Below are 27,913 nucleotides of genomic sequence, written 5' to 3'. Positions count from 1 at the left end.
GGTATGTGTCAAGTTAAGATGGAGTCAAGATGGAGCTTATTCCTCTTAACACACAATGCATGCACAGTAACATACCCTCTGATGAACGTGTGTCATGTCTCTCAGTCATCATACAACTTTTATTTTCATTATTTCTTTTTTTTTTTTGCACAAATTTCTGACTGATTTATATTTGATTCATCATTCAATGCCACTGCACCCCCCTCACCACCGATGCTCAACATCAAATAATAAGTATTCTGCAAAACAATGTAAAATGGAATCGGAAACAGCCTGTTGGCAGAGAGTGTGGGGGGGGGGGGGTTATTCTCTCATGAATTCGCTTTGACAGGACCTCTGAGATCTGGCAGGATGGATTTTCTCCAGTCTTAAGAAACTATCTGCATCAATATATATTGTGAAATGTGTATTTCATATCCCTGTACTGCTGCTTATAGCAATATTTTGGATTCTCTCTCTGCATCAAGTGTGGTTTACTCACCCACACTGACAAGGACGGGGCCGTTCTGGCTCCACAGCCTCCTGGGTAATCAGAGGTCTTTATGGCTTCTTTGTCTTGCTGGTGGGAAGGTCAACATGTTTCACCTTCACCTGCTCACTCACCACAAAATAAAGCACAATACAATAAAGCAATATACTTTTTCACTTTTAGCGTGATTTATGTGATTCTTATTATTGCAACAACGAGCAGAGTGACCATGTCTTTTTAGAGGATAACGCCGAAAGGTTTGTAAAAGTTTGTTTCATCAGGAACCAGTCACATTGTACTAACTTATATTTACCTTTAGCTTTATCTTCCATGCAACCATGCATAGTACTCAATACTCTGTGTTTTTTGAGAATACACTCAAGAAATACCAAGATGTGGAAAATCCTCTGCAGTTACTGCATTTTATTTTTTACACTATTAATTATGAATGAACACTAAGACATATTACTACAGAAATGATCTGAATTCATATCTGAGCTAAATTCGTTAACGATGTGCTGTTTGAAAGGAACATTTATGCATTGATCTAATCAGTAAAGTTACACTATCTGGCTTTTCTAAAACTCTTATACTCTTAAAATCTTATATTTGCACTTGAATTATTATTATTGGAGTTGTTTTACTATGTATTTCTCTCTATTATGGAAAGTATGGATAATCTCTTCAGCCATGGGGTTACAGTTTTAAGATAATGACAATATGATTATTAGTATTATTATTATGAATGCGTAATTTCCCTCCAGGGCCCACATTATATTATCACATCCTTTGAGCGTCGTCCCCTCTCAGTAATGAATGAATCACATCTGTGTGATTCAGCTCGGTCCCTGCCTCCTGTGTGAATGTCAGCTGTGCTGCCTATAGCGGACGAGGCGGAGGAGCAGAGCCCTAAAAATCCTCCAATATGCGCAGAGATGGGCGGTGGCGCTTTTACGCAGCCTCTCAAGTGTCACAACTTAAAACTCCTGCGCGCTCTTCTCTCTGAGAGTGTGGAGGGTCCGGGCACACGCACCGTGTAGACATCCAGCCCACTCCTATGCAGCACTTTGGGATTTTTCATCCTTTCTTGTAAAAGACACCGGAGCGGTTTTTTTTTTTGTTCCTTCTCTCTGCACCGCCTTGGCACAGTGACTGTTTTCGGATGCTTTGGATGCGATCCGCCGCTGAGATGCCGCTCCACAGACTTCTCCTCCTGTGCGTCTCACTCACAGGTTTTGCCTTCGCGCAGCCGGACAGCTCTGGACTGTTTTACGCGCTGAGGTCCGAGCTGTCCGAGGACGCGATCCTGGTGGCCAACAACGGAGTACGCGTGCCTTTCGGGAGATCCGTCTTCATCGATCCCATCAATGATTTGGTGATCCAGACTCAGCCGGGGGATCGATGTAGCATCACCGTCCTGGATAACGACCCGCTCTCGCAGAGACCCGGGCATCTCTCCCCCAAAAAGTTTCTCTGTGATTTCGGTCCCAATGACGTGACGTACTCCCACTACGGCTCCAGGAGTCCGGCTAAAGACAGAGTGAGGCTGCAGCTCAGGTATGACGCGCCCACGGAGACCGTTATCATCCCCTTCATGATGGAGGTGGAAGTAGTTTTTACGCAGCTAGAGTTACTCACCAAAAACATGCCTCTCACTGTTGATAACCTGAGGGGCATCAGTCATCCCATCGATAAAAAGACTTTAGAGTTCACCTATGACAGAGAATCTCATAAATGTGAGGTGGCATCCCTGTCCAGCGGCAGCACTCTGCCCAGATATGGAAGACTCATAGACGGAGGGAAACTTTCCAAAATGATGGACTGTGATGAATTCACGCAGGCGGACATCCGCTATGAGCACACGTTTGAGCACACGTCACCCAACAGGGATTATGTGCCCATGGTCGTGGAGCTGCATGATAAAGAAGGCAACCTGGAGAAACAGGAGTATTTCCATCTCATGATACGCATCAAACAGGGGGAGGAAAACACTCCCCCCAAACCCAGCTTTGTGTCCATGATGATGATGGAGGTGAGTCAGTTTGTCATGACCGCCCTCACCCCGGATATGCTCGCCGCAGACGATGCAGAGTCAGACCCAGATGAGCTTATTTTCAACATCACCTCCCCTTTATCGTATGAGGAGGGCTACATAGTCAGCACTGATGACAGAAACCTCCCCATCACCTCCTTCTACCAGAGGGACCTGCGTGATCTGAAAATTGCCTACAGGCCCCCGTCCCTGGACTCAGACACTGAAAGGATTTTCCAGCTTGAGTTTGAGGTGGTGGACACAGACGGGGCAGTGTCGGACCCCTTCGCTTTCATGATCGTGGTGAAGCCCATGAATTCCTTGGCCCCCGTCGTGACACGCAACACGGGCCAGCTGCTGTACGAGGGCCAGTCTCGGGCCCTCTTCACCACCCACAACTTGGAGATCAGCGACGAGGACGACCTGGACGCGGTCACCATCACCGTGGTGGACGGGCTGCGGCACGGGGACCTCACGGTGCTGGGCACTCACAGAAAGTTCTTCACACACGCTGATCTCACCACGGGAGTTGTCGTGTACCAGCACGACGGGAGCGACACATACAGCGACAACATTGTCTTCAAGATGACGGACGGGAAAAACGAAGTAGAATTTCTTTTTCCCATCACAGTCGTTCCCACTGATGACGAGCCACCCATTATAAATGCCAACACAGGCCTGGTGCTCTTCAAAAACCAGATGATGCCGATATCTCCCCTCATGCTCAGTGCGGCTGATATCGATTCTGAGGACTCAACTATTAAATTCACCATCATCCCTCCCTTCTCCACAATCGGCACAGTGTTCCTCAGACAGTCAGACGCCCCCGAGGATCCCTCTTCTTGGAAGTTCAACGCTGAAGATGAAGTTTACGAAAAGGAGGTGACAGAGTGGCTTCAGAAAGACATAACTGATGGGAAGTTGTTTTACAAGCACACAGGCCCTCACAACACAGACACCATCATGGATCAGTTTGTGTTCTCGGTTCAGGATGACAACGACCCCCCTAATGAGTCAGGAGAAAATGTTTTTATCATCCGAGTGTTGCCCATCGATGACGTCCCCCCGGTGCTGTTCCCCGGCACCACCCTGCAGATGACGGTTCAGGAGTACAAGCTCACTCACTTTAGCAAAGAAGTTCTGCGCTACACCGATTTAGACTCGGAGGACCGTGACCTGAAATACACAGTTATCCAGCCGCCGACAGACACAGACGAAAATAACCCTGTTGTGTTTGGTTCTTTGGTTCTGACAGACAGCCCAGACACGGAAGTCACAGAGTTCACGCAAGCTCAAATTAATCATCACAAGATATCCTACGGCCCGCCGGATGTCGAGCTCGGGATCACAGCTCACGTTGTGCAGTTTCGTTACACTGTTGAAGACACAGCTGGGAACAGTGTAGAGGGAGCGTTCACTATCTACCTGCAGCCCGTCAACAATAAACCCCCTGAGATCACAAACACTGGCTTCACTGTGTTTGAACGTGGCATGCACATCATCACCATTGCCGAGCTGGACGCCACGGACCTGGACACAGAGAGTAAACAGATTACCTTTGCTCTTAGCCAGCTGCCCAAACACGGCCAGGTCCAGGTTGCATTCACCGACTTAGAGAAAAAAGGGCTTTTCAGACTTGAGGATATCTCAGAGGGGAAGATATCATATATTCACGGCGGGGAGGAGACGATGAGCGATGACTTTCAGCTGGACGTAAGCGACGGGTTCCATGTTGTAACCGTGACGGTCAAAGTTAATGTGCGGCCCGTCGATGATGAAACTCCCATCATCAGTCTGCCCGCAGGAACAATCGGGTCTCACATGGACGTCCTGGAAAACGGAGCCACAGAAATCACGACTAATGTCATTCAAGGCCACGATGACGACACAGATGACCTCGAGCTGACGTTTATTGTGGAGGATCCTCCACTTATGGGAGAAATATTAGTTAAAGGAGTGCCTGCATCAAGGTTTACACAGGCCGACATTATTAACGGTGTGGTTGTGTACGCACACACCAGCGGGGAGATAGGTCTTGCCTCACAGCAGGACGGCTTCAATTTGACTCTCACAGACATGTCTGATGATTGGACTATAGGTGGCAATAAGGTCAACGGGGTCCATGTTCGAGTTACTATTCTTCCTGTTGACAGCCAGGCCCCTGAGGTCGGAGTTGGGATTCAATTTAGTGTCATCGAAGGGGAGAAATACGCCATCGGCCCCCAGCACTTGGATGCTGACGATAATGACACTCCGACAGACGATATCCTTTGCACCATCATTGTCCAGCCAACTACTGGCTATGTGGAAAATATATCACCGGCCCCAGGCTCAGAAAAATCCAGATCAGGAACTGCTATCAGTGCTTTCACCATTAGAGATATCAGAGAGGGGAACGTCCACTATGTGCAGAGTATCCACAAAGGAGTTGAGCCGGTGGAGGATAGGTTCACGTTCAGGTGCTCTGACGGCATCAATTTCTCAGAGAATCACTTCTTCCCAATAGTTATCATCCCTGCAAATGATGAGAAGCCAGAGATTTATCTGAGAGAAATCGTCGTCATGGAGGGCATGAACATCGTCATTGACACCCCGATTCTGAACGGCGCAGATATCGATGTTCCACCTGAGGAGCTGATGTTCATCATCTCCAAACCTCCCAAACACGGCGCCATTTTGAACCAGCTCCCCACAGGCTCAGTCCTGGTGACTAATTTCACTTTAGAGCAGATCAGGGAGGCATCAAGCATTATTTATGAGCACGATGACTCAGAGACAACAGAGGACAGCTTTGATGTCACTCTGACGGACGGCAAGTACTCTGTGCAGAAAACAGCCGTGGTCGTGATTATTGCAGTCGATGACGAGACGCCCAGAATGCTCATTAACGACGGTCTGGAGGTGGAGATCGGTGAGACTAAAGAGATCAACAACAAAGTGCTGAAAGCAACAGATTTGGACTCAGATGACAGTTCACTCGCATACATCATCAGATTCGGGCCTGGTCAGGGCCTCCTGCAGAGAAAAACTCCCTCTGGCTCTTTAGAGAACATCACACTGGGGATGAACTTCACACAAGCTGATCTCGATGCTGGGCTCTTAGTTTACACACACAACGGACAGGAGGGCATTCGAGACCTGGTCAAGTTTGACCTCACAGACGGAATGAACCCGCTAATCGACCGTTACTTCTACATCACTGTGGGGAGCATCGACATGGTCTTCCCTGATGTTGTCAGTAAAGGTGTGTCCCTGAGGGAAGGCGGCCGAGTGACTTTGACCACAGATCTTCTCAGCACCACTGACCTCAATAGCCCCGATGAGAACTTGGTCTTCACCGTGACGAGGGCCCCTGTGAGGGGCCACTTGGAGTGTACAGACACCCCCGGGATGCCCATCGTGTCTTTTAGTCAACTGCAACTGGCCGGCAGTAAGGTTTACTACATCCACACCTCAGACGATGAGGTGAAGATGGACAGCTTTGAGTTTGAAGTCACTGACGGCTACAATCCCATCTTCAGAACATTCAGAATCTCCATTGTGGATGTTGACAATAAGAAACCTGTCGTGACCGTAAATAGTCTATTTGTCACAGAGGGGCAGGTTAAGCTGATTACACCGTTTGAGCTCACTGCTGAGGACCAGGACACATCTGAGAAGCTGCTGAAATTCACTGTCACCCAGCTGCCTGTTCATGGTAAACTCCTCTTCAACCAGTCCACGCCTGTCACCAGCTTCACAAAACAAAACCTGAACGAAAACCTCATCAGCTACAAACATGACGGCACGGAATCATCAGAGGACTCCTTCTCCTTCACTGTCAGCGACGGCACGCACACTGACTTTTATGTTTTCCCCGACACTGTTTTCGAGACTCGGTACCCTCAAACAATGAAGATCACCATTGTGTCGCTAGACAATGGCGTCCCCCAGATCGTGGTGAATAAAGGCGCCCCCTCTTTGAAGATCTTGACCACGGGTCACCTGGGGTTCCCCATCAGCTCCAAAGTGCTGAGGGCAGAGGACAGAGACAGCAGCCCAGTGTCCCTGGTGTTCCACGTCACCACGGAGCCCAAACACGGTTACATCATCAACCTGGGACATGGAAACAACTCCATCACCACGTTTACTCAAGGTAAGAGCAGCAGCATTGTAACATATTGACCACTGCATGAATATTGCCTGCTGATGTCATAATCAAATGACAAAAAGTCCAAATTAAAATAATGCAAAACACATAATTACACATCTTTTCAGATATTTTAACTTTTGAAAAGTATGATTAATGTTCTGATTTGGCAAATGAAATTGTTCTTTTTGGAATCAAACATATCTGATCCCTTAACATGTGATGTCATGCTCTTCAGAGAGGAAATGTTTAAGTAAAAAAAATCCCTGCAAATCTAAGTTTTAATTATTTTAATTTATGGGGAAATAATTATGCATATGTGTGACAAGTGCTTGCTTGGGAATTTCAATAGTTAATTTGTGGGCCTGATTTAGACGTGCCTCGCTCATCAAATCGTAATTAGCAGACCAAAGTAAGGGGCTGATGTGTTTCGCGCAAATGTCTTGTAGATGGTTTGAGATGAATCATTTATAATTTCTTCGTCTCAGGGGTAAATGTTCACATTGGATGTTCTCCACAGAGGTGTGTCAAATGAAGCAGGACAGGAGTATCGTGTGAAAAGGTCAGGGCAGACCTTCTTGTGGCAGGGTGGTGGTTGAGATGCAGATTTGCAGATTTTGATGGTTTCATCAGGTCCAAGCATCTCAAAGCAATTTATTGTTTGTGCATCTGCATAGAAAACACAAAAAAATTCAACAAATCATCACACAGAGCAAACTACTCCTCCTGAGCTGTGAATTTGTAAACCTTTTTTTGTATTTGTGCATGTCTGTTTATTGATACTGGAGACCGAATCAAGACAACAATGCCACTGATTGAGGTTTAAAGCGACGCAATCAATGCAGGGTTTCATATCACGCTGAGGCAATTATGCAAACAGGTTAGGAAATTCATCTGCTCATGCCACAAGCTTGGCATAAGCAAAGACGGCAGCTGAGAACACAGAGGAGAGAAAAAAGAGCTCTTAAGTCTGCAGGAGACGGACACTTCTGTCAACCGCTGTGCCGCTGCAGCCTTTGAAAAAAAATAAAAAGGGACGGGGGGGCACACACAGATGAGACAAGAGTGCAGCAAGAACGGGAGGCAAAGGGGATGAAGAGGGGGCAGAGAGAGCAACTAAAGCAGAAGAACGAGTGGAGAGGGGGGTGCAGGTGGCATGAGAGAAATAAAGAATGAGGGAAGGGGCGTGAGAGAGAGAGAGACAGAGAACAGGCTCGTCAGAAGAATCAGTCAGGTGAAAGAGACAATCCCTCGCTTTTTATTTACTCATCCTATTTCCAGGGCACATCCCATGAGGCGCTCTCTTTAAATATTTGATGAACAGTGTGGCCCTGGTTCGCAGCGTCGACTTTATATTCGCAAGGTCCTCGGGTTCAAGGCTGCAACACAAGACGCAGAAGATCCCTCACCTGCTGCCTCCTCCTGTACAACATGTTGTTTGCAGAATATCGTTTATGCGTTTTCTGTCCTTGCTTCCATGTTAAAGGGGAAGCTGGAGAGTCGGTAATGACAGGAAGCCACCCAAGAGCTTCCCAGTCAGTCAGGAGTCAGGGGTTTATACTTTTATGAACCTTCTTCCTCTGACATCTATTATTGAAGGAGGTGGTTCGCAGGGGCCAAATCCTTTCACGGTCTTGATGATTTTTCTGCACTGTAATAGACGTTTCTGGAGAATGGTGGAAAAAATGCAGACAGAGCCCTGTAATTCTGAGTCGCTGGGAAAACAGCTGTGGAAGCGTCAGTGCCCGCCACAATCCTGTTCTTAACATTCTCGCCCTCGTCTGTTATTAAACGTCCACTGTCACCTGTTTTTTTCAAGGCTGTCGTCGCAGCGAGCGGCCGGGTTTGTGACTGAAACACCTCCCGTCGGTTTTAGCTTTGAGCTATCTCTCTCAGATTTGAGGTGGCGGCCTTTATCGTCCTGGATTACAGATGCATGACTTTCAGAATGCTTTCTCTGGTACAAAACTGCTCATGCTGAGTCCAGATAAGGAAGAGAATCAGTGTGATACTCGAGACCTGCTGTTCCTGCGGCTGATACGGTGCTGAAGCAGGACAGGCTCCATCTTTGAACAATTATTTGACAGAGAGTGTTTGAACAATCCAATGGTCATAGTAACTTCAAAGTGTGTTTGAGGCAATGTCTGCGGCCAGCATCAAACATCCCTTTTTTTTATCTAAAAAGACTGTTTCACATATTTACATTTTTTTTTTTAACCTTTGTAAGGACAAATTTCTTTGATGCATAAATTATGATTTAACCTCTAGAGCAGAGCGGTTTTCATTGTGCATCATCTGACATTGACGTGACAGTGAAACTCTTTCAAAACGCAGGCTGCACCGACTCTCATTTGCATTCACTCACTAATTACATCAAAATATTTTGTTTTGTTGTTTACTCGTCGTCTCTGTTTGTCTTGGTTTACAGGTGACACAGTATTTATCATTTGCACAAATTTGATCTCATGCAGGTGTTTGACACTGAAGCAAACAGAACTGAACTCAAGTTACTTGTGTGTTGCAGCTGATATTGACGACCTGAACATCTGCTACGTGTTGCGGAATGAAGAAAACGCCACATCCGATCTCTTCCATTTCTCTATTGAGGACAACAGTAAGATTTTACCTTATTTTTCAGAAATGATTGAGCAGAAATTGTTTTTTCAAATGATGCTCCAACAAAAGTGTTGGTAGATACAAACCAGCTGAGGTGAAGTTTAGTTCTTGTTTCTGGTCCCTAACCTCCCGACTCGCTGGTTTCTCATCACTGGGTGAATTTGTGAGTCTCCTCTCTTCTGTTGTCAGGGTTCACAGAATCACTCATTACACTCACACTCGTGATTGTGATGGACCTGCGAGTCAACTGTCAGGCATCATGTTCCAGATCATACTGTGTTTGATTCTGAAAATCGTTCCCTGCAGATTTAACAAACAGATCAGTGATTTCTTTTTATATTTCTGCTGCGTTCATTCATATTCATTGTACTAAACGGAGGCCTCCCCTCTGTCAGCTTCAGATGCGCGAGGTGGCTGATATTTGCACCGACTTCATTTGATTCAGGATTTTAAAAAATGAAATCTGCATAGACCAACAGAGGCCCAGCGTCTGCAACTGTAAACAGCAAATGATGCTCCGTCTTTCTAGCTCAGTGGTGAACTGAGCCTTCCAGTTTTATTAAAGATAGGAAACTCTTTCTGAGGTGCTTAGATTGACTTGTGTCATTTTCACAGTCCATTGATTTAAAGAGACGGCCTGGCTAATTTGTGAATATGACTGCAGGATATGTCAAGCAGGATTACTGTGTCTCTGGTCCTGATGCTGATTTATTAGTCAGTGTAGTTATGAGAGTGCAAACAACGCATTTAATATAAAAGATATATGAGACCTAGTGGTGGCTGCGACATCTCACGCAAGCATTAACCGGAAAACAGAAATGCAAAAGCCACAAAAAGAAAACAAAAACACAGCGAAAACACAAAAACAGTGGAAGTGAATGACAACGGATGTTCACTGAAACGAGCAGAGATAATTAACTGTGGTCAAATGAGCCATCATTTGTGAAAACCTGGTTAGTACATTTGATGCTTGTCTATTTAATTATTATTTGTACTTTTGCATTCTTGTTGTCACTGTGGGGAATGCAGATTGTATCCATCTCATTAAAGGCTTGTTTGTTCAAGATCGGCAAACTGAAGAAGAAAAACCTGAATGTTCTGATACTGAACAACTCAACAGAAATCATTGTTAATGACATAATTAAATTTTGAGGCTTTACCAAAGCTGCAATCAAATTCAAACTGTGAAAATGACTTGAGTTTTTTAATCAGTGGGCAGATGAACAAAACGAGAGTGTTGGACATAACATGCAAAGACCAGAACACGTGCAGAAGCCTGGTTTTAATTCTTTGCAGTGTCTCTTTATCTTTGGTCCTGGGGGGGGGGCACCGTAGACAATGGTAATAACGGTCACTTTTTATGGAAAGGTTTTTAAGGCAATGTAAAGTCTGTAAGTTATGACAAATAAACAAACATGACAGAGAATGAGATAAAAATATTCCAATTTCATCTTAAAAAACAAATGCTTTCATAAAACCTGCAGCTTGTGGTTTAACTTTGAGTTTAACTGAAACACTCCAGCTCCCAGCCCACCACCGTCATATAACAGCTCCACATGTTCACCTCTTCTCGACCTCTGCTCTGTTTTTCTATCTTGTTTTTTCTCTCTGCCATCGCCAAGGTAGAAAATACAGGTTAATAAGATGTTCTCTGCCACAATCTTTCTGCACGTGTACAGATGTGCAATCATTTTTAAGTCCAGTAGTCATACTAGTATACGTACTACGCAGACATTTGTGGCACTTGTGCAATCCTAGTTGAAATGCACAGTAAAAATAAAAGGTGCTCGGTGGGTCGGTGGTTCGATACCTGACCTTCTGGTTAGTGCCTGTCCTTGGGCAACATATAGAACCCCTGACCGCTGTGCCTGCAGCGTGTGAATGTTGGGTGGTTGTAAAAGAGCTGCATAAAGACGTGTGGTACGAATGGGTGAATGCGACTTGTACTGTGAAGCTGGTCGATAAAAGTGGAAAAAGTGCTTTATAAACGCGCTCATCTACCATTTAACAGCAGACTTCACAGAATGCGCTTACACTCTTATTTCTCTTATCTGTCTTCTGAACGATCAGATATAACGGTGCTATATGGACTGAATTCTCATTTTCACTTTCACTGGCACAATTCTTCTCAGTGACTCACATGATTACTTCCCATCACTGTGTGTTGGATTAAAACATAACCACAACGTCATAATTTACTTCTCAAGGTTATTTTCTTCATCACCACTGCTGCCTTTCTTCTGCATTTACAAAAGGACGTAATAGTGATTCTGTCCCTCAGTTTCAAACTACTCTACAGTGTGTAGAATTTAGTGATATCTACAGTTGAGATTGCATGTTGCAGCTGAACACCCCTCACCTCACCCTCTGCTTCCAAACATGAAAAAGAACCTGTGGTAGCTTCAGGTGTCATAAAAACTCAAAGGGTGTTTAGTTTGTCCAGTCTGGACTAATGTAAAAAACATGGCAGCCTCCGTAGAGAGGGTCCCCTCGATGTACATATAAAGTATTTAAATATTAAGGGACTTTTCTGGGGTAAAGAAAACTACAGTTCATACAATTTAGGTGAAAACTAGTGAAAATATCATCAGGATTATTTTACATTACATTTCTGACCATAGATCCCTTTCACCTCAATCTCACACACTGGACCTTTAAGTCTTAACCAGCTACATCCGATAAAGTAAATGTGTTTTCCAAATTACACAAGAAGAAAAACGTAGGCTATTTCACATTTTCTCTCTAAAAACATGAACTAATGGTTTGGTGAATTAGCCCTGGACCCATTTTTCAGAAGTGTCTTTCATTTTGTAGTGCTAATGCACTTGGAGGGAAATGCTAATGTGCAGAAGACTAACAGTTTCTTTATGCACATGAAAGGAGAAACATTGACTAATTGATTGTCCATGCTCCTGTAAAGTTCTTAGATTTTTTTTCCTGTTCCCTGCTCTTGGCAATAGTCTGGTTTAGATAAAAAAGGCCCGAGGCTTTTAAAGGGAATTGTGTGCTACACAAGTTTAGGCTATTGTCAATCCATAACTTACTGGATGTACTTAAGCTTTCTTTTTTTGTGAGGCTTGGTGTTACCGCAAACTGGTTCCAGAAAAAGAATTGCAAAGAAAAGCAAAAAAATATGAAAAAAAGAACAAAAAAAACCCCATTGCTAAATGGCAGCAGTAGTGAATTACAGCGTGTGGTGCACTCATTCTCAGCGTCTTCCTCCCTGACATCCCCTCAAGCAACTCCTCCACTTCTACAAGATCTTACATGAAGCACCTGTTTTGTTCTTGTAAAACATGAGTGTACATATGAGCAGGTACAGATATATATTTATTTCAACATGTAATTCACATGTGCACTGGCACATATTCCCACATATGCATGCACAGCAGAGGATGGAGTGGTAGCCGAGGGCTAAGGGGCGGTCAAGCCTCCAGCACAAAGAAAGAAGTGTTTGATATTTAAGAGCACCGGCATCATTGTGGCTAATGAGAGCCCTGCAGCGTGTGAGCTGGGCAGAGCTGCGAGGCAACCACTGGTAATTACACAGCTCTATTACAGGCTCATCTACGGGGAAAGAGCGGCAGGAAGCGCCTTCTGTCACAGGTTAAGACCAGCTGCGATCACTATGGTTCACTGCAGTGGGCTGGAACACGACTCGTTTCCCAGGCTTCTCTTTGACCACAGGATGTTCAGGGAGTTTAAGTGAAGCTGCACGTAACAACACAGATTACTGTGAGGCAAAATCTGAAGATCGTGATAGACAAAATACTGAAGTGGAGCTGCAACGAACAATGATTCTCGGTATTGATTTGTCTGAGAATGATTTGCTTCGTTAAACTGAAAAACCATTTGGTCTCTGATGAGTCAACGTGTCTTTAAATGTCTTATTTTGTTTGATGAAAAGTAAAAAAAACAACTTAGTGGAGTTTTATTTGAATCAGCACAAATTGCTCACACTCAAACAAACCAAGAAAAAAACCAGCGGAGAGGGTTGGACACATAACCTGCTCGGTAACAAACTCAAGAAAAGCAGCAAACCCTAATATTTGAGGAGCTGGACCTAGAAAATATATAATTGACGAATCAAGTAATTATTTCATTTCTATTTAAAAGATTGATTTGCCAAATTTACAAAAAAAACGTCTGAATCTTTCTAGTCATCCCGACTTTTCTTTTTGTTTCATCTCCCACTGCAAATGGGATTGATCATCACATCATACACACAGATCCCCCCCCTCCTCACCCCTCTATGACCGCGGGTTAGTTTCACTGCACACAATACACTTGACATGTATTTCTCTGTCATCACACATTTGACTTGAATAAAACATGATTCTCATTGGTGTTGATGAAGACTAACTATCACCACAGATTACCACGCTGCTTTAATGTTTTTGTGTGACGCGTGTGAATCGGTGGTGCCATGGTGACTCGTCCGCCGCTCTTCAAAAGACCTTTTTTTCTCAGCACTAATGACAACATGGTCAAATTACCTCGCCAGGGTTCCCTTTTTCTTTGAAACTGCTTCTGAGTCATGAGTCATGAGTCGTGAGTCTTTTAAACTCAGCTTCAACTCTACAGTAGAACTAGAAGGGAACTGAATAGAGCTCAAATATACCTCCGCCACGACCCAGCAGTCCTCTTGTGAAACCACATTTAAATTCACGACACCCAGGTTTTTATTTTTGCTGTGTATTATTTTACTTTTGACAAATATATTGGTATCAGAAATTGGCATCTGCTCAGGCTGTAATCATTGTAACAGTGGCTGATGTGTCGGACAAAGAAAAAGGGAAAACTCTTAAAATGTTGGAAACTTTATTACCTGAAACGGTAAAAAAAATAGGAAAGTGCTCAATAGAGTTTAAACTGCTTCCAACAATTCCCTTGGATTCAGTCAAGCTGCACCTAATTTCACACACTCAAAGATATCACTTCGATAAATGTGCCCTGTTTTTTTCATCAAGATCCATAAATTATCTCAGATGGGAAAACAGTGAAAATGCGGAAAAATGCTCTATCTAGCACACAAACACACACACACACACACACACAGTAACGCAGCTTTAAAGGAGGATTCTTTTTATCTGCCTGCCTTCAGGAGTTTACTGTCATCCACTTCTCCCACATCCCAACTCTTCCATCTTTATCCTCTTCACCCCATCACCATGTCACTCTTAGATCTTATTGAATTCTTCAAAATTAATTCCCCATTCTTTTCCTCCGCTCAACATCTGTGTTCATTATACCTTTTGTTCTTCAGTCTTATTCCCACGCCGCTTATCAACGTCTCCTTTTCCTTTCCAGGTACAGTCTTGATATTCCGCCCTCCCACCTTGTTGAGCCTAATCTCAACGCGTGTCGCGGTTTATTGTGCCGACTGTCAACTCTAGTCTCAGGCCTCGGGATTCGGTTTTACTGTCACACCCTCGCTGTCGTTGTTCTTTCCTGCAGCCGGGCCTGGCCTGACGTGTTTGTCTGTCAGCGTTGGTGCTGATGGATGTCTTTGTTGTAGGATTACAGCACATTCCGCAGTCGTGAATGTCGCACAGCGATGATCTGCATCTCATTAGAGCGCTGAGATGAGAGCGTGAGACTTGTTGAGGGATGTGAAGGGGAATTTTTCATCGCATTAATCATCTTTGATTCTCGGCTCCTCTAAGCCTGACAACCCATCCACTACATAAACATGACCAAACACCCACAAATCTCAAGAATCAACAAAACATGGATCTTTTCAACAATTATTTTGCCACTGAAATGTTACGATTTGCAGTTTTGAATACATGCTTACATTTCTCCAAAGTATTGGCTTATTATTGCTTTCTCTGTTGAACCTTTTGCCACAGTCTCTTCCCATAATGTTCACTCTTTATTTCTCCAATCAAAATGAAACTCGGAAAGTGACAATTCCAGCTCACACTCTCTATTTCTCTGTCTTTGCATGTGTCATCTTAATGGAACTTTAAATTATATTTAAAATCATACAACCATTACAATATATTACAAAAATTACACTTCTTTCTTCACATTGCAAAGATGCGCAGCACGGGGGAGCAGTTCCGAGCTCTGCTGCGTTATAAAAATAATAAAAACCATACATCTAAAAGTATAGTGAGCTGCTGAAGTAAAAATGAACATTTGTGGCTCAATAAAAATTTTTGTTCTAAGGGTTTGGATGAGATAATGGAGGGAAATGAGAGCAGAGGAGTGGCAAGGAGAAAGCAGAGATTTAAGTACCTAGTTTATCATCTCCACGCTCAGACACAGTTTGCTCTCAGGAGTGGCAGTAACCATCCTGAGATACATTAAACCCATCCCTCTGTTAAATATTATATCGGTGGCATGGGGAGACTTGTGCTGATGTGGAAGTTGACAGGCGTGCTGCACAAAATAATCCAGCAGGACGACAAATGCTTTTAGTTTCTATGATTCATCCGACACTCAAGACATGCAGGCACTGACATTTCTGTATACACACACACACACACACACAGACATGCACAAGAGCAGACACACACTCATACACACCTTGAGAGAGTCACCGTTTCTTCGTCCCCGAGCCTTTTCCCTGAAGCTGTGCCCGGGGTCGTATGCAGCTCTCTCTGTAGACATCAGTGAAAAACCTCACAGTATTAAGTGCATCACAAGAACTTCAAAGCAGCGAGGCTTCTCTGCCCTAGATGTCAGTTTTTTATGGCTTCATGTGCAAGGTTGCTTCAGGTGCTTCTGCACCCCCGTTGTGGCTGGTGGCTATTGAATGTAGGAAGGAAACAATGCATTATTCTGTCACATGCAACTTTTATTTCTTAAGGGTTTATGGGTGATGGGGATTTAATTGTAGGTGCACCTCACTTCCTTTGTTGCCACCAGGCACAAGCTACATGCACAATCCCATATAATAATCCCTGATATAAACAGCAGCGGCGTTCCTCCTCGCATTTGATTTGAAGTTGTGTGAAGCGACTGATCAAACGCACAAACTGGTGGAGATAATTACTGTGCACAGGTAAAAGCGGCACAGTTAAGATGTATTTGATGCTGGTAAATTAACAACAAAGAAAGCTTGTGCATATTAGCATCATTTAGCCTCAAGCTGAGCAGCCTTTTAAATACATGTGTTTGCCCAGGGCCAGGAAATCTTGGTCAGTCTACTTACATCTCAATACACCTCAGGAGTTATCCACTGTCGTGCTGGTCGCCCTGGGCAAAGTGCAAATGTAGTGGGAGACACAAATACACAGCACACACACTCAGACAGCAGGTTGTTGTGCTAATAAAAGGCCTGTGGAATGACCTGCTTTCAGACTGGCATATGTGTGGCCACACACACACACACACACACACACACACAGAGACACACACACACACACACACACACAGTCGTGTCTCCATGACTACATTGACTGCCATTGATTTCCTGATGACTTACACTAATCCTAACCTTAACTAACCTTACCTTAGACCTAACCTTCACCTAAACCTAACCTTAAAACATGTCTTCCCTTTAAAACTTACTAATTTAAGATATTTTGATTTGCTTTTTATCCCCATAAAGAAAAATAAATCTCCAGAAAGTGACTGTTAACACATTCTGGTCCCCGCATCATTAGATATACCCGGACCACACACACACACACTTGAAGAACAAAGAAACAGCTGAGTGCAGAACCCATCACAGTTTTTGCGATCGTCTCTCCCACCAGTTGCACATATGCCACCAGCGCTGCTACGCTGACAGACACACACCTGACAGGAAACATTCAAAGAAACATCCTGAGGGGGAGAGAGATGCTTGTATTTTGTAAACCATCAAAATGTATGCAGAGTGACGCTCCTGTCAGATGAATGGTGTGTGGGCTCCTATTACTACAACAACAGAAAGAGTGTCAAAGTGATTCACACGCCAGCTGAGTAAATAGCAGATTTAGTGATTACATTCTGGTCCAATGTTTCTCAAATGATGAGCAAAATCATTTGGTTTGTTGCCTGCATACAGCTGTTTGGTTGCCAATTGCACTGGGGGTTGGGGACTTGTATATAAATGAGTACACAGATGTAGCAGTGAGGGAAGCCGCAGAGGGAATTTCATTTAATTCTGGTCGTGAAGTCTTAGAGAAGTTTACTGAGCTGAAACTCGATACAGGAAAGTCCTGAGTTTTTAAGAGTGGAGCTGAAAGATTAATTTAAAAATGTAGTTTTAAAAATTCTCTGTTTCTAAGTTAAGGACATTTTCGCTCCTAAAAGTCTGGATCATCCAAACCAAGCTTCACGTCTTTGTTACTTTTGATCTGGTTAGTTTTGGTTTCACATCATTATTAAGGGAGTGTACTATTACCGATGCATTGACTTATACTTGACATTGATTAGTTTATAGTCGGCCGTGCATTTGATGTCAGCAGGTTGACAATTCGATGGGTAAATGAGTAAACTGGTTAATTTTGTTAACTGTTTTGCTAATCGTTGCTACTGTGACATCATTTTGGTATTTCTATGTATGGTACACATTAGTTCAAATGCACCAAATTGAATGTTTTCATCGGTCAAACGTTATATCTTCAGAGGCGAAGACAGCAGGCAATCCTGTGAGCTGCTTCTTTGTCTTTTTCAACTTTAACCTAAACATAACCTCACACTAACATTAAAACAGATCTTCACCTTAAAAATAGAATGATTCACATAATAGTCCCCATAAGGTGACTGTGAGAGCAGATATAGGTCCCCACAACATGAGGAATACCGACACGTTACACACACACCCCCACACACACACCTCACACATCACCAAAACCAGTGAATGATAATTCCACTTTTGTACGTGTGTGATTTCCACATAAATGTGAGTTATGTTTATTGGGCGAACACGAGTCTGTGGTGGAGTTTGAAACAGTTTGAGAGGCGTTTTCACGGAATCTGATCTAAATATTTAATGTGACAATTGTGAGACCACGGTCTCTGGCAGGTTTGCAGTGTAAGGGCTCTGTTTCATATTTACACTGACGGTTTTATGTTTTTACTGCCTGACAGTATCAGCCTGACTTTTTTATTGTCCCTGGAAGGAACATATAGGGATTGTGTGACACGGTGACATGTAACATACAGCCTGAAATAGACGGAACACTCATCACTTAATAGACAGCAATCAGTGCAGCTCTACAAATGACAGTAAAGTGGTTGTAATGGTGTTTTGGTAAGTTGGTGTATGACAGTGGTGAAGGCCTTGCTGTGAGAAAAGCCTGAATTTACACTCACCTGGCTTTTATACAGTATTTCCGTCAATTCTTTATATATATATGTTATCATGATTATGTATTGCCATTTGCTATGTGATGTGAATAATTCATGCGATAACTTATCTGTTAACATGACTGACAACAACTCCCATGATCCCATGTTGCTTCTTGACGTCATCACACTAGGTCTTTATTTTTTTTAATTTATTGAGAGACCCCTAGTGGCTGAAGTTACATATTTTATGTTTACATCATATGATATTCAATCTATACCACTTATCCCTGGACAGGTCATCAGTGTATAGGGCCACCACAAAGAGGCAGGGTTCGATCCTTCTTGCTGTGAAGCGACAGTGCTAACCACGGCACTACCTTTAGTAATTTCTGAAAAAACATTAAAAAAAACATCTTCCTTGGACTTTAACGTGTCTTGATTTTTACATTGCCTCATGTTTAATGACATGAAAGACTCAATCCTCTCCCCGAGCCCACAGTGTGAGAATCTCTTAGCAGCATATTCAGAAACAGAGCAGATACTCAGACCTCACTGAAGGTCAGTAACTCTTGTTTTGATGTGCTCTTGAATGATTCTACCTTAATTACAGGTTCCTCACTCCGCTCACTGACTGAACATATCTTGAACTCGAGGAGGTGAAAAGCAGCAGCTTGCAACACATCTGATAAGAACATTACAAACAATAGAACTACAATAAAGAAGTTCTTACTGTGGATTAACGTTAGATACTTTTTTAAACCCTTTTATGGATAAAAAACGGAGTCTCATCCGACTGGACAGCTGTCTGTGATCATTCCATGAGGTAGATCCTACACCACAAGCCAGCATCAAAACTGTAGCATCAAAGTTTTTCTCAGCAGAGTTCTCGAAGTGCCCTGATCCTTGAAATTTGCTGTTCAAAAACTATGATCCCTAATTGGTAAGAAAAAAAGGAAAAAAGAGAGAAACTCTTGTGGTCAGTTTTTGTTAAGGACGCCTTTGAAAGATGGTGTAAAGTGAATTTATCTCTATTGAGGATGATTTCAAAGCTGCTTTTTTGTATGGTCAGCACATGTGAGAGGTCTTTTATCTTTTTGAAAGGCTGGAGGAACGAGACAGTCTGAACCCTACTGATGCAGATCCCTATTGTCCGTGCACATGCTCCTCACTTTCAGTGGGAGATCACACAGAAGGACTGACACACGCACACATGCGCACACATGCGCACACATGCGCACACACTAAGATTTCAGGCAGCTTGTGCCGTGTTTACCATCAGGAAGCCGGGATGAAAGTCAAGGTTGCAGTGAAGTTGGAAGGAAGAAGGGATGTGTGTGTTTGTGTGCATCTTCAGCGAAGCCTAAACTTGGCCTACAGGCTCCTTGGAGGATACACTAGTTGTGGTTGTGCAAGCTGTCTCTTCACCTCAGCATGTTGTTGACATGTGTGCCAAGCTGGAAAGTGCTGAACTTTTCACCTCTGCTGCTTTTCAGCACCACACCGGTCTCACAGCGCAGCTTTACTCTTACAAACAACTCTGTGTATTTAGATGTAGAGTTTGAGCTTAACCGTAATACTTATGAGTTTCCTATTGATCGTGGCTGGGAAATACTTTTATTTATACATTTGTCAGAGCTTCACAATGCAGGATTAGCTGCAGAGGAGTACTTTAACTGTTTCGATACTGCCCTGCTGCCATTTACGACCTCGACGTTGGCAAACGGTGAAGTGCTTTGTTGTGTATTCTTCTGAAAGCCATGCTGCCTCAATCTTTAAGAGGCATAAGCGTTAGGGTTAGCTTTGAAGCAAATCGCTTTGAAATCGTCCTCAATGGTACTAAATGAGATTTCCTTTCTGACAGCCTACACATAACATTTGCACAAACAGTCCTCCACCTCTGCATTTCCCTGCCAGGAAAACACACACAGACTCTTACGCAGGTATTCAGTTTTTCTCACATAGTTAAACACTCTTATCACAGGAAGAAAAGATCCCACCTCCACCTATTTCCTTGTAGTTTTACAACATTTTCTCATTATTTCCATTCATTATTGCAGAACTCTGTCCTCCTCCCCCGGCGGTAGGTGGGCAAATTAGCAGCACAAAACATCTTTCCTTTCTGCCCGCCTGTTGAAGTGGCAGCTATTAAGTTCTCTAAGCCTTAGCACTGACACGAGCGTTTACTGTGCCAACCCTCGCTTTATAGCACTGATTGGCTGGCACTCTGAAACACTTCGGTGTGATGTGCTATTTTTGCCGAAGCGAGGAGAAAAAAAGAAAACGCAGTTCATCAAAGGTGGATGTGCATTTAAATCATGAAAAGATTGAGTAGAAGATTGTGTTGCCTCTTTTTTTAAGCAGAACATGTTGTGCAGCAGATGTTTTGCAGGACTTCACTTTGAAAATAATGAATCCACCATTATGGTTTCACAATAATTTTGCCCTTGGGTCACAGAATGTCGCCTCTTAGTTTCCTTTCGAAGTTTTCCATAAAACCCAATGCCAAGTATTTTGGTAGTTATCATTAGAAGTAAACAGGCACAGACCCACAATGGCTTATAAGGTATTTCCACAGAGATCTTAGACAATTAAATGTACGCTCACACTTTAACTCCTGATTTATTTAAATTAATTAAAAGTTAAAGTGTCAAGAGTTAACACAATGTTCTTACATATTTGGTCCAGGTGGTAACAAGCTAAAGGGACAGCAGTTTCGTCTGGACTGGTCCTGGATCTCCCTGGAGAGAGAGTACTACGTGGTGGATGAGGAGGACAAGTATCTGGAGGTGGTGCTCAGACGGAGAGGCTACCTGGGAGAGACGTCGTTCATCGGTGAGTGTGTTTGGTCATTTTCATCCCAATACTTTTACTGCAGCCCAATTTCATTTTGCTCCTCAGGGTTTAACCAGATCTCTCCTCTCTGCATGAGTTATTTAGTTTGACTTCAAATCATTCTCGAGTTTCCAAAGTATTTTTTTGGCATGAATTTGAGAAAACTAGAAAGACAGCCGTAAGGATAGTCCAGTGCCCGGAGCAGAATGCTCAACTATTTATTCTCACATACAGGAAAATAATGTCCAGAAAAGTATTTTACTTTTGCTCCAAGTGAAAGCAACATGCTGTTTTCCATGATATTCAAAGTTCAACTTTATTTCTCCCAGACGGTTAAGTGCTTTCTCAGCATGTCACAGTGATGACCTGAAATAGGCATAAAAATAAATACATGTAAAAGGGCAATAAAAATGCATCACATTGAGCTGTGGAGATGACACAATCCTCAGAGTACAAACTGACATTACTAAGGTTAAAGCCTTGTTTACACCATTGATATTTCTTTCTTCTGCTTTAAAAAAAACCCCCGCCCACACGACCTTCGTTTTACAAAATATCTCTGTCTAGACAAGAAACGGTTCTTAAACAAGTACGCTGGGCCAGTAGTCTACATCGACGATCCGTCAAATACCAGAGAACAACATTGTCAGTTTATTCTCCTGTCAACCGATATATACCAACGTTTCTGTTTCTAGCTGCGTTAGACTTTGATAAAAAAACATGTTACCTTAACAACACCTGACAGAATTGTCATAATCTCCTTGTCTTGAGGTAAAGCTGTCGATATAAATTAATATTGATTTGTTACATATCAGCCATGCTCTCTATTTGTGTTTGTTCTATATGAAAATATATTCAGAATCAAAATGGTAGGAAAAGGTTTCTCAATGTGTCTTTCTGCAATTATACTTGAAGTGGAAATATATTCCTTGTATTGTTGTGCATTGTGTAATGCGACAGGAGGCATAGTGAATGCAAGTCGCTCGGGTTGTGTGCGTGGGTTTGATGCGTCAGTGCCCTAAACTGCAACATGAAAGAAAGAGGTAGGAGATCGAAATGGCATCAGACTAAATACAAAACTATACATGCTGACAATTGTATGTAGAGGGACTTAGTGCGCTTTACACTTTGTGAACTGTGCTCTTCTTCTTGGAAATGAAGAACAGCTACTGTTACATTTTGGTCCAAATCAGACCTGAGCATTAGGTTTATCATCAATCTAAAGTAGTTTTGCTCTTACCGGCCTTAGGAAGCTTTTTGCCTCAGGTCGTCTTTTAGCCATATTAGGCTTTAAAATGTCTCGTCACAGCAGACAACACTGACACTGGGAACATTTCGCCCCTGTCTGAAGGTCTTAGGATAAGTGAATCTTCAGCAGGCTTAAAAATAAAATGCAGAGAACACACTGCTGACTTTGGACTTCTCAAATCTTCAATCCAGCTGACGACACAAACATCAGTGACACAGTTTTTCATAAGCTCTTTGACCAGCAGATCGAGGGTTTTTTGGGGTTGGAAACAAGAGTCCAACGTGCAGGTACAAAGTTTCAAAGGATGATGCCGATGTTGTCCCTGAACGCTCCCCTTAGCCCTGACTTTATCACGCATCAGCGAGTTCGCTCTGTGAGAATCGGCGGCTGTAAGCGGCTTTTACCGTCTCCCACCTCTCAACGTCATTCTGATCCCCTGTTCATGGCTTTGTCTGGTCGCATCATCACAGTTGCAGTTTATGTGCACTTTAAGACTTGTGTACCTGTGTGTATGCATGCGTCGTGTCTGTGTGTGTGTGTGTGATGCCTCCCTGGAAAAGCTTGTGAGTGGATCTCTTGGGCACACATGAGAGCTTGTGGTGTAACCTGTGTCTCTTTGCACAGTTGGTGAGTGAGCATCTGGTTATCTCTGATGACACACACACACAAACACGCACACACACACACACACACACACACACACACACACACACACACAACACATGGTGCTCAGATGCGTCTATGTGACAGTGCCCTCCATCCAGTATGTTTAGTAGAGGCGTTTGGTTTGAGCAACATCCTGAGAATAAATATTAACTCGTAATCTTAAAGTTCATATATAGAATATTTTGACATAGCACAGCAACTACTTATGGCATCACTTTATTTTACAGTCCACTAGAAAGACAATACTTTTTATCAAATATGACAAATAAGTTGAAATATATGTTTTTATCAGACAGTAAACATAATTAAATTTAGAGTATGTATTATATTATAACAAACCACATTCAAGTCCTTATTAGATCCAAAATCGATCATATAGTTGAACAATATTTTACTGCTCTGGTGTCTAATTAGCGTATGAATGTGTTTGCTGTCTAATAAAGAACATTTTATAAAAAGTGTGGCTTGTTACTTCCAGGCTACAGTAAAATTAAGAGCGACAGATTTGCACACTTATATGTATGTTTATACTTTAGTTTTTTTGTATTTGTAATTTACCCAGAGTGGTCCAGTCCAGGCTCATATGATGAAATATGGTCCAGTTTATGAGAACCCAGAGTAAAAAAAACTGCAACTGATCAAAGCCTAATAACTTTCATAGATTTCAATTTGCTGGGCCGGTGAACAGAAGAATGGAGCCAATGAAACAATGATGATGTGGCATTCCTCAAAATGGACAAAATAGCAGGAACACCATTCGATGTAATTCAATCCAATACCCTACTGACACAGTAATGGTACCTTTGATTGATATTTGCTGTCAAGTGAACTCAGTTTAAAGGCTGTAGTTTGTTTTATTGTCAAGCAAATATCTCATTGAGAGTCAATGTTACTTAGGCTCCACTCATGTTCCCCTTCGCTCATTCAGCTTTCAGGTGTTTGGCTTGAGCCTTAATGATCTTTGAGAGTGTTCTCGTCCCACAGGAGACAATTTTGCAGGGAATTTTGTTCAGCTGGCCTCTTCACGAGTTCCCTCATTTTGTCTTGACATTTGTTGGTTATTGTCAGTTAGCTACTGAAGCTGACACGTTCCTGCTGATGATATTCAAATCATTAAGTTTCTGTTACCTTAGAATGAGACTGACTTGGGAGAGGGTTCTCCTCGAGTGAAAAAAGACAAACACTGCCTCTTGAGATGGCCTTTTGCATTTTTATGTGATGTTAATGATGCAGCACAGTCAGAAAGTGTTATGACAGTTATACTAGATTGGAAAAGAAACAAGTATGAGGTTAAATTGTCAATTGTCTGCTCACATTTCAAGTATTTCTCCTTTATATCCACATGCACATCAGACAAACAATGCAGCCACCACAGCAGTGTTTGCACAAACTACACAACCCACTTCTCAGGATAAAAAATAATTGAACAATGACAAACATCAACAGTCACCGCTAATCACATTTTAAATTCAGTTGCAAACCTGCTGTTGCTAGTGAGTATCACACAGATCGGTAGACACTTCTTGCCTGCTGATGTCCTGCAGGACCAGTGCTGCACTTTGAAACACATCATCAGTTGGATGGAGGTCAGTTAACTGACATTTGTAAAATGCCAGCACTATTCCGCAGAGCCCAGCATGACATAATTGATTGTTTTGTCCTGACCACAGTTTAAACTAAAAAAAACTGGAATTTACAATGATAGGTAGCCGAGGAAAGAAGAAACCCCTCACCTATCAAACCAGCAACTGTAGACATTTTAGCTTGCAAAAGATGTTTGGAGTTTTTGCCAATGAATTCCTTGTTAATTAATTAATTACTACATTGATTGTTAGAGCTCTAAAAGGGGCAATAAATCCTGTGCTGTTGAGTCAGAACATAGCACTCTCACACACCCTCAAAGCTCAGTGTCAAAACCTCCAAGTCATTGTTTCATTTCAAGGGGAGATTGCTGTAAATTGTTGAACTAAAACAATTAGAAAACATGCAGACGTGCTGTGCAAACATCTCACAAATCTAGAATGAAAAGGAAAGGAAGAGGAAATATCAAACAACAACATAGGATTTAGTGATTAAAGTAGATAGCGTGTGTGCAGATGGATTAGATAGATTAGATGCAGAGAGTGTCAGGGATGGCGACGCAGGGAGAAAGACACCCAGCAATGTTGACAGAAGCTTTGCTGATGAAAGCTGGTGTGGTGCCAGGCGCTGGTGGAGGGAGGCTGTTCCGCGTGCTCCATCACAACAGGGCGGGTATAGGTAGAGAGGATCAGTGGAGGAGGAATGCAGAGACAAGATCAAGGTTCAAAGATGCCCCCGCGAAGCAGAGCTCAGCCACAATGGGGCCGGACAGGAGCACACTGGATTCTTCTACCTCTTGTTTTCAAGCTCACAGGTCTAACTCTGCTTTCTTTCTTCTTGTGGAGAAAAACAGTCCGATATCAACCTTCAGCTTAACTCTTCATGGGCGTGTGCCCTCCCTCACCTGCTCCATTCTTCTAATTGAGTTCTTTCACTTTTTCCTCTCCCCCCGCGAGTCCTGTCCCACTGACTTGTCAACCCACTTAACCCCTCTCACTTTCTAGTCTTTTCATCCATAATCTCCGCTCACCTCATTTCACCATAGAGAGCATTTGGTCCTTTTGCACCTAACCTGCTTTTTCTCATCAAAGACACCACCTCTCTCTTCATCCTGCTCCCTCGCAGCCCTACAGTCCTGGGTCCGTGCCACGAGTCGTGTCTTCTATTCTTCCTCCCACTATACATCTACCTCCTGCCTGGCTTACTCTAGTGTTTACGTCCACAGTGTGGTTCTCCGTTTCCTTTAGATGCTCAACTCCTTGTGTGTATCCTGTATTTGGATGTTGCAAATTAACCATTTACAAACATGAAGTGCAGAACAAAGTGGGTTAGATTCATGTCAGGAACCTTCAGGTGAGGCGTGGCGTCTGGGGAGAGCGTACATCTATCATCTGAAGACAAACGAGTCCAAGTCAGAAGTTTCTCCACACAAACAGTGATACTTTTTGGTTTTGGATCATGAGTCACACTCTGAATCTGTTTAAAGTATGAACTGTGGAATTCACATGTTTTTGTTTGTGGCACATTGACACCGGCTTCTGCCCTTAAAGTCAAATCCTCATTAATCGTGATGAATTTCCAAGTTGACATCTTTGTCTGCGTCTTCTTTTTCATCCTGAGATATTTGTATTCTTTTTGTTCGCCTCTCAGTTGTGCGTCTGTTGTGTTTTTAGAAACATCATCAACCTGCCCCAGGCTCTGTGAATTCGCCAGATATTTCATGGAAAATCTGACTCAGACATTTTAGTTTTCACATACAACCACTCTGAAAAGTTTTAGGTGCATGTCTGAAACCAGCTATTGATTGTTGTGTAGCTCTTCTGCTTGTCTTCTTCGGTGCAATGTCTCTTTCCTTTCTTTCCTCTTTGCTGTATGAGTAATATGACGAGTCCCACGGGGGAACAAGATGGGACTGAATTCTCAATCGTCTTCCCTGCTCCTCACATAAGTCAAAGCTCACTCCTTGAAGACTTTCTGCTCCGTCCTTTTCTCGGCTGCCCTTGCTTTGAGAGATACATGGCGGCTTGTTAACGAGGTGTATCTTTGCCAGGTTAAGTTTCTGTATATCACCTTGCCTTCTGTGGGATGTATTCCAGCCTCATTATTGGTGCCAAGCCAAGTGGATGTACAGTAGAGATACTTTTATTTCACCAGCAGAGGATAGAAACTGTTGCCCCCCTGAACCTTGTTTCCACAGATCTCCACCTCAGTTGTCTCGATGTGAAATTACCTCTCTGCGATAATGAGCGTAAAGGTACCTGCAATCATACATTTTATGATGAACTGTGTTTTTTACATTCAGCCAAACAGCTTATTGCAGTGTTTGCTCTCAGCTGTGAAAAATGTACAACAGAGAACAAAAGGAAGAAATGTTCACAGCTGTACAGATTGTGTTTGTTTTTGAACTCTATGAGTTTGTACGTGTGTGTGTGTGTGTTCTGGAGACACCAACACAACAGACTGTAGCGCTGAGCAGCAGCACCATCGTGATCAAAAGGTCCTGGGTGGGTATATTTTCTCCTGCTGAGAAAGAGCCCCAGTTCAACCCCAGGCGAGGCACGTCTCTGCCCTCCAGGGAGCCTGGTAAAGGTGGCACAGTGAGGCTGCACCCTTCATCTCTCCTGTCGCCCGGAATTTGCACGTGTGTTTTATTTAATGCGGATGGAATTGATTTTCAGGGCAGAAAGCCTGATCATATAGAAACCATCTGTTATGATGACACCTTTTCTCATTTTCACTTTATTTGAAGTTGTAATCCTTCATCGAGTCAACTCTATTAATATCCATTGGATGAATTTGCATTTGGTTAACTGCCTTTCTATATATACATGTAAATGTAGTCTTTGCTCTTAGATGCAGAGTCTGTCGTTCTTATGCAGGATTCAAATCATGCACAAGGGATCTACAGGAGATGATCGATGCATGAGCTGTTGATCATTTCAACAAATGACCTAATCTGAATACATGCACATATTTCTAATAATGATCTAATCTTAAAGGAGGCACATGATGCTTGTTCAGGGTGTGCTATAGGTTTTTTTATGTAAAAGTTATGCAAAGTAAAAAAGGCTGTGGTTTGCTCTAAATGGAGCTCTTTCTTTTTCACCT

General features: G+C 43.0%; 1 protein-coding gene across 1 annotated transcript in view; it reads left to right on the top strand.

The window, feature by feature from the left end:
* The first annotated feature begins 1,598 nt into the window (after positions 1 to 1,598).
* The window catches only part of frem2a (FRAS1 related extracellular matrix 2a), a 54,942-nt gene continuing 28,627 nt past the window's right edge, over positions 1,599 to 27,913 (top strand). The window contains exons 1-3 of the mRNA XM_020097384.2: positions 1,599 to 6,636; positions 9,155 to 9,244; positions 21,163 to 21,309. Coding sequence (XP_019952943.2) covers positions 1,632 to 6,636; positions 9,155 to 9,244; positions 21,163 to 21,309 — 5,242 coding nt within the window. The 5' untranslated portion in view covers positions 1,599 to 1,631. The remainder of the gene's footprint in view (positions 6,637 to 9,154; positions 9,245 to 21,162; positions 21,310 to 27,913) is intronic.

Source organism: Paralichthys olivaceus, chromosome 15 (genome assembly GCF_024713975.1).
Source record: "Paralichthys olivaceus isolate ysfri-2021 chromosome 15, ASM2471397v2, whole genome shotgun sequence".
NCBI classification, from domain to species: Eukaryota; Metazoa; Chordata; class Actinopteri; order Pleuronectiformes; family Paralichthyidae; genus Paralichthys; species Paralichthys olivaceus.
Note: the sequence above shows the minus strand (reverse complement) of the source record. Positions and strands in the feature narration are given on the sequence as shown.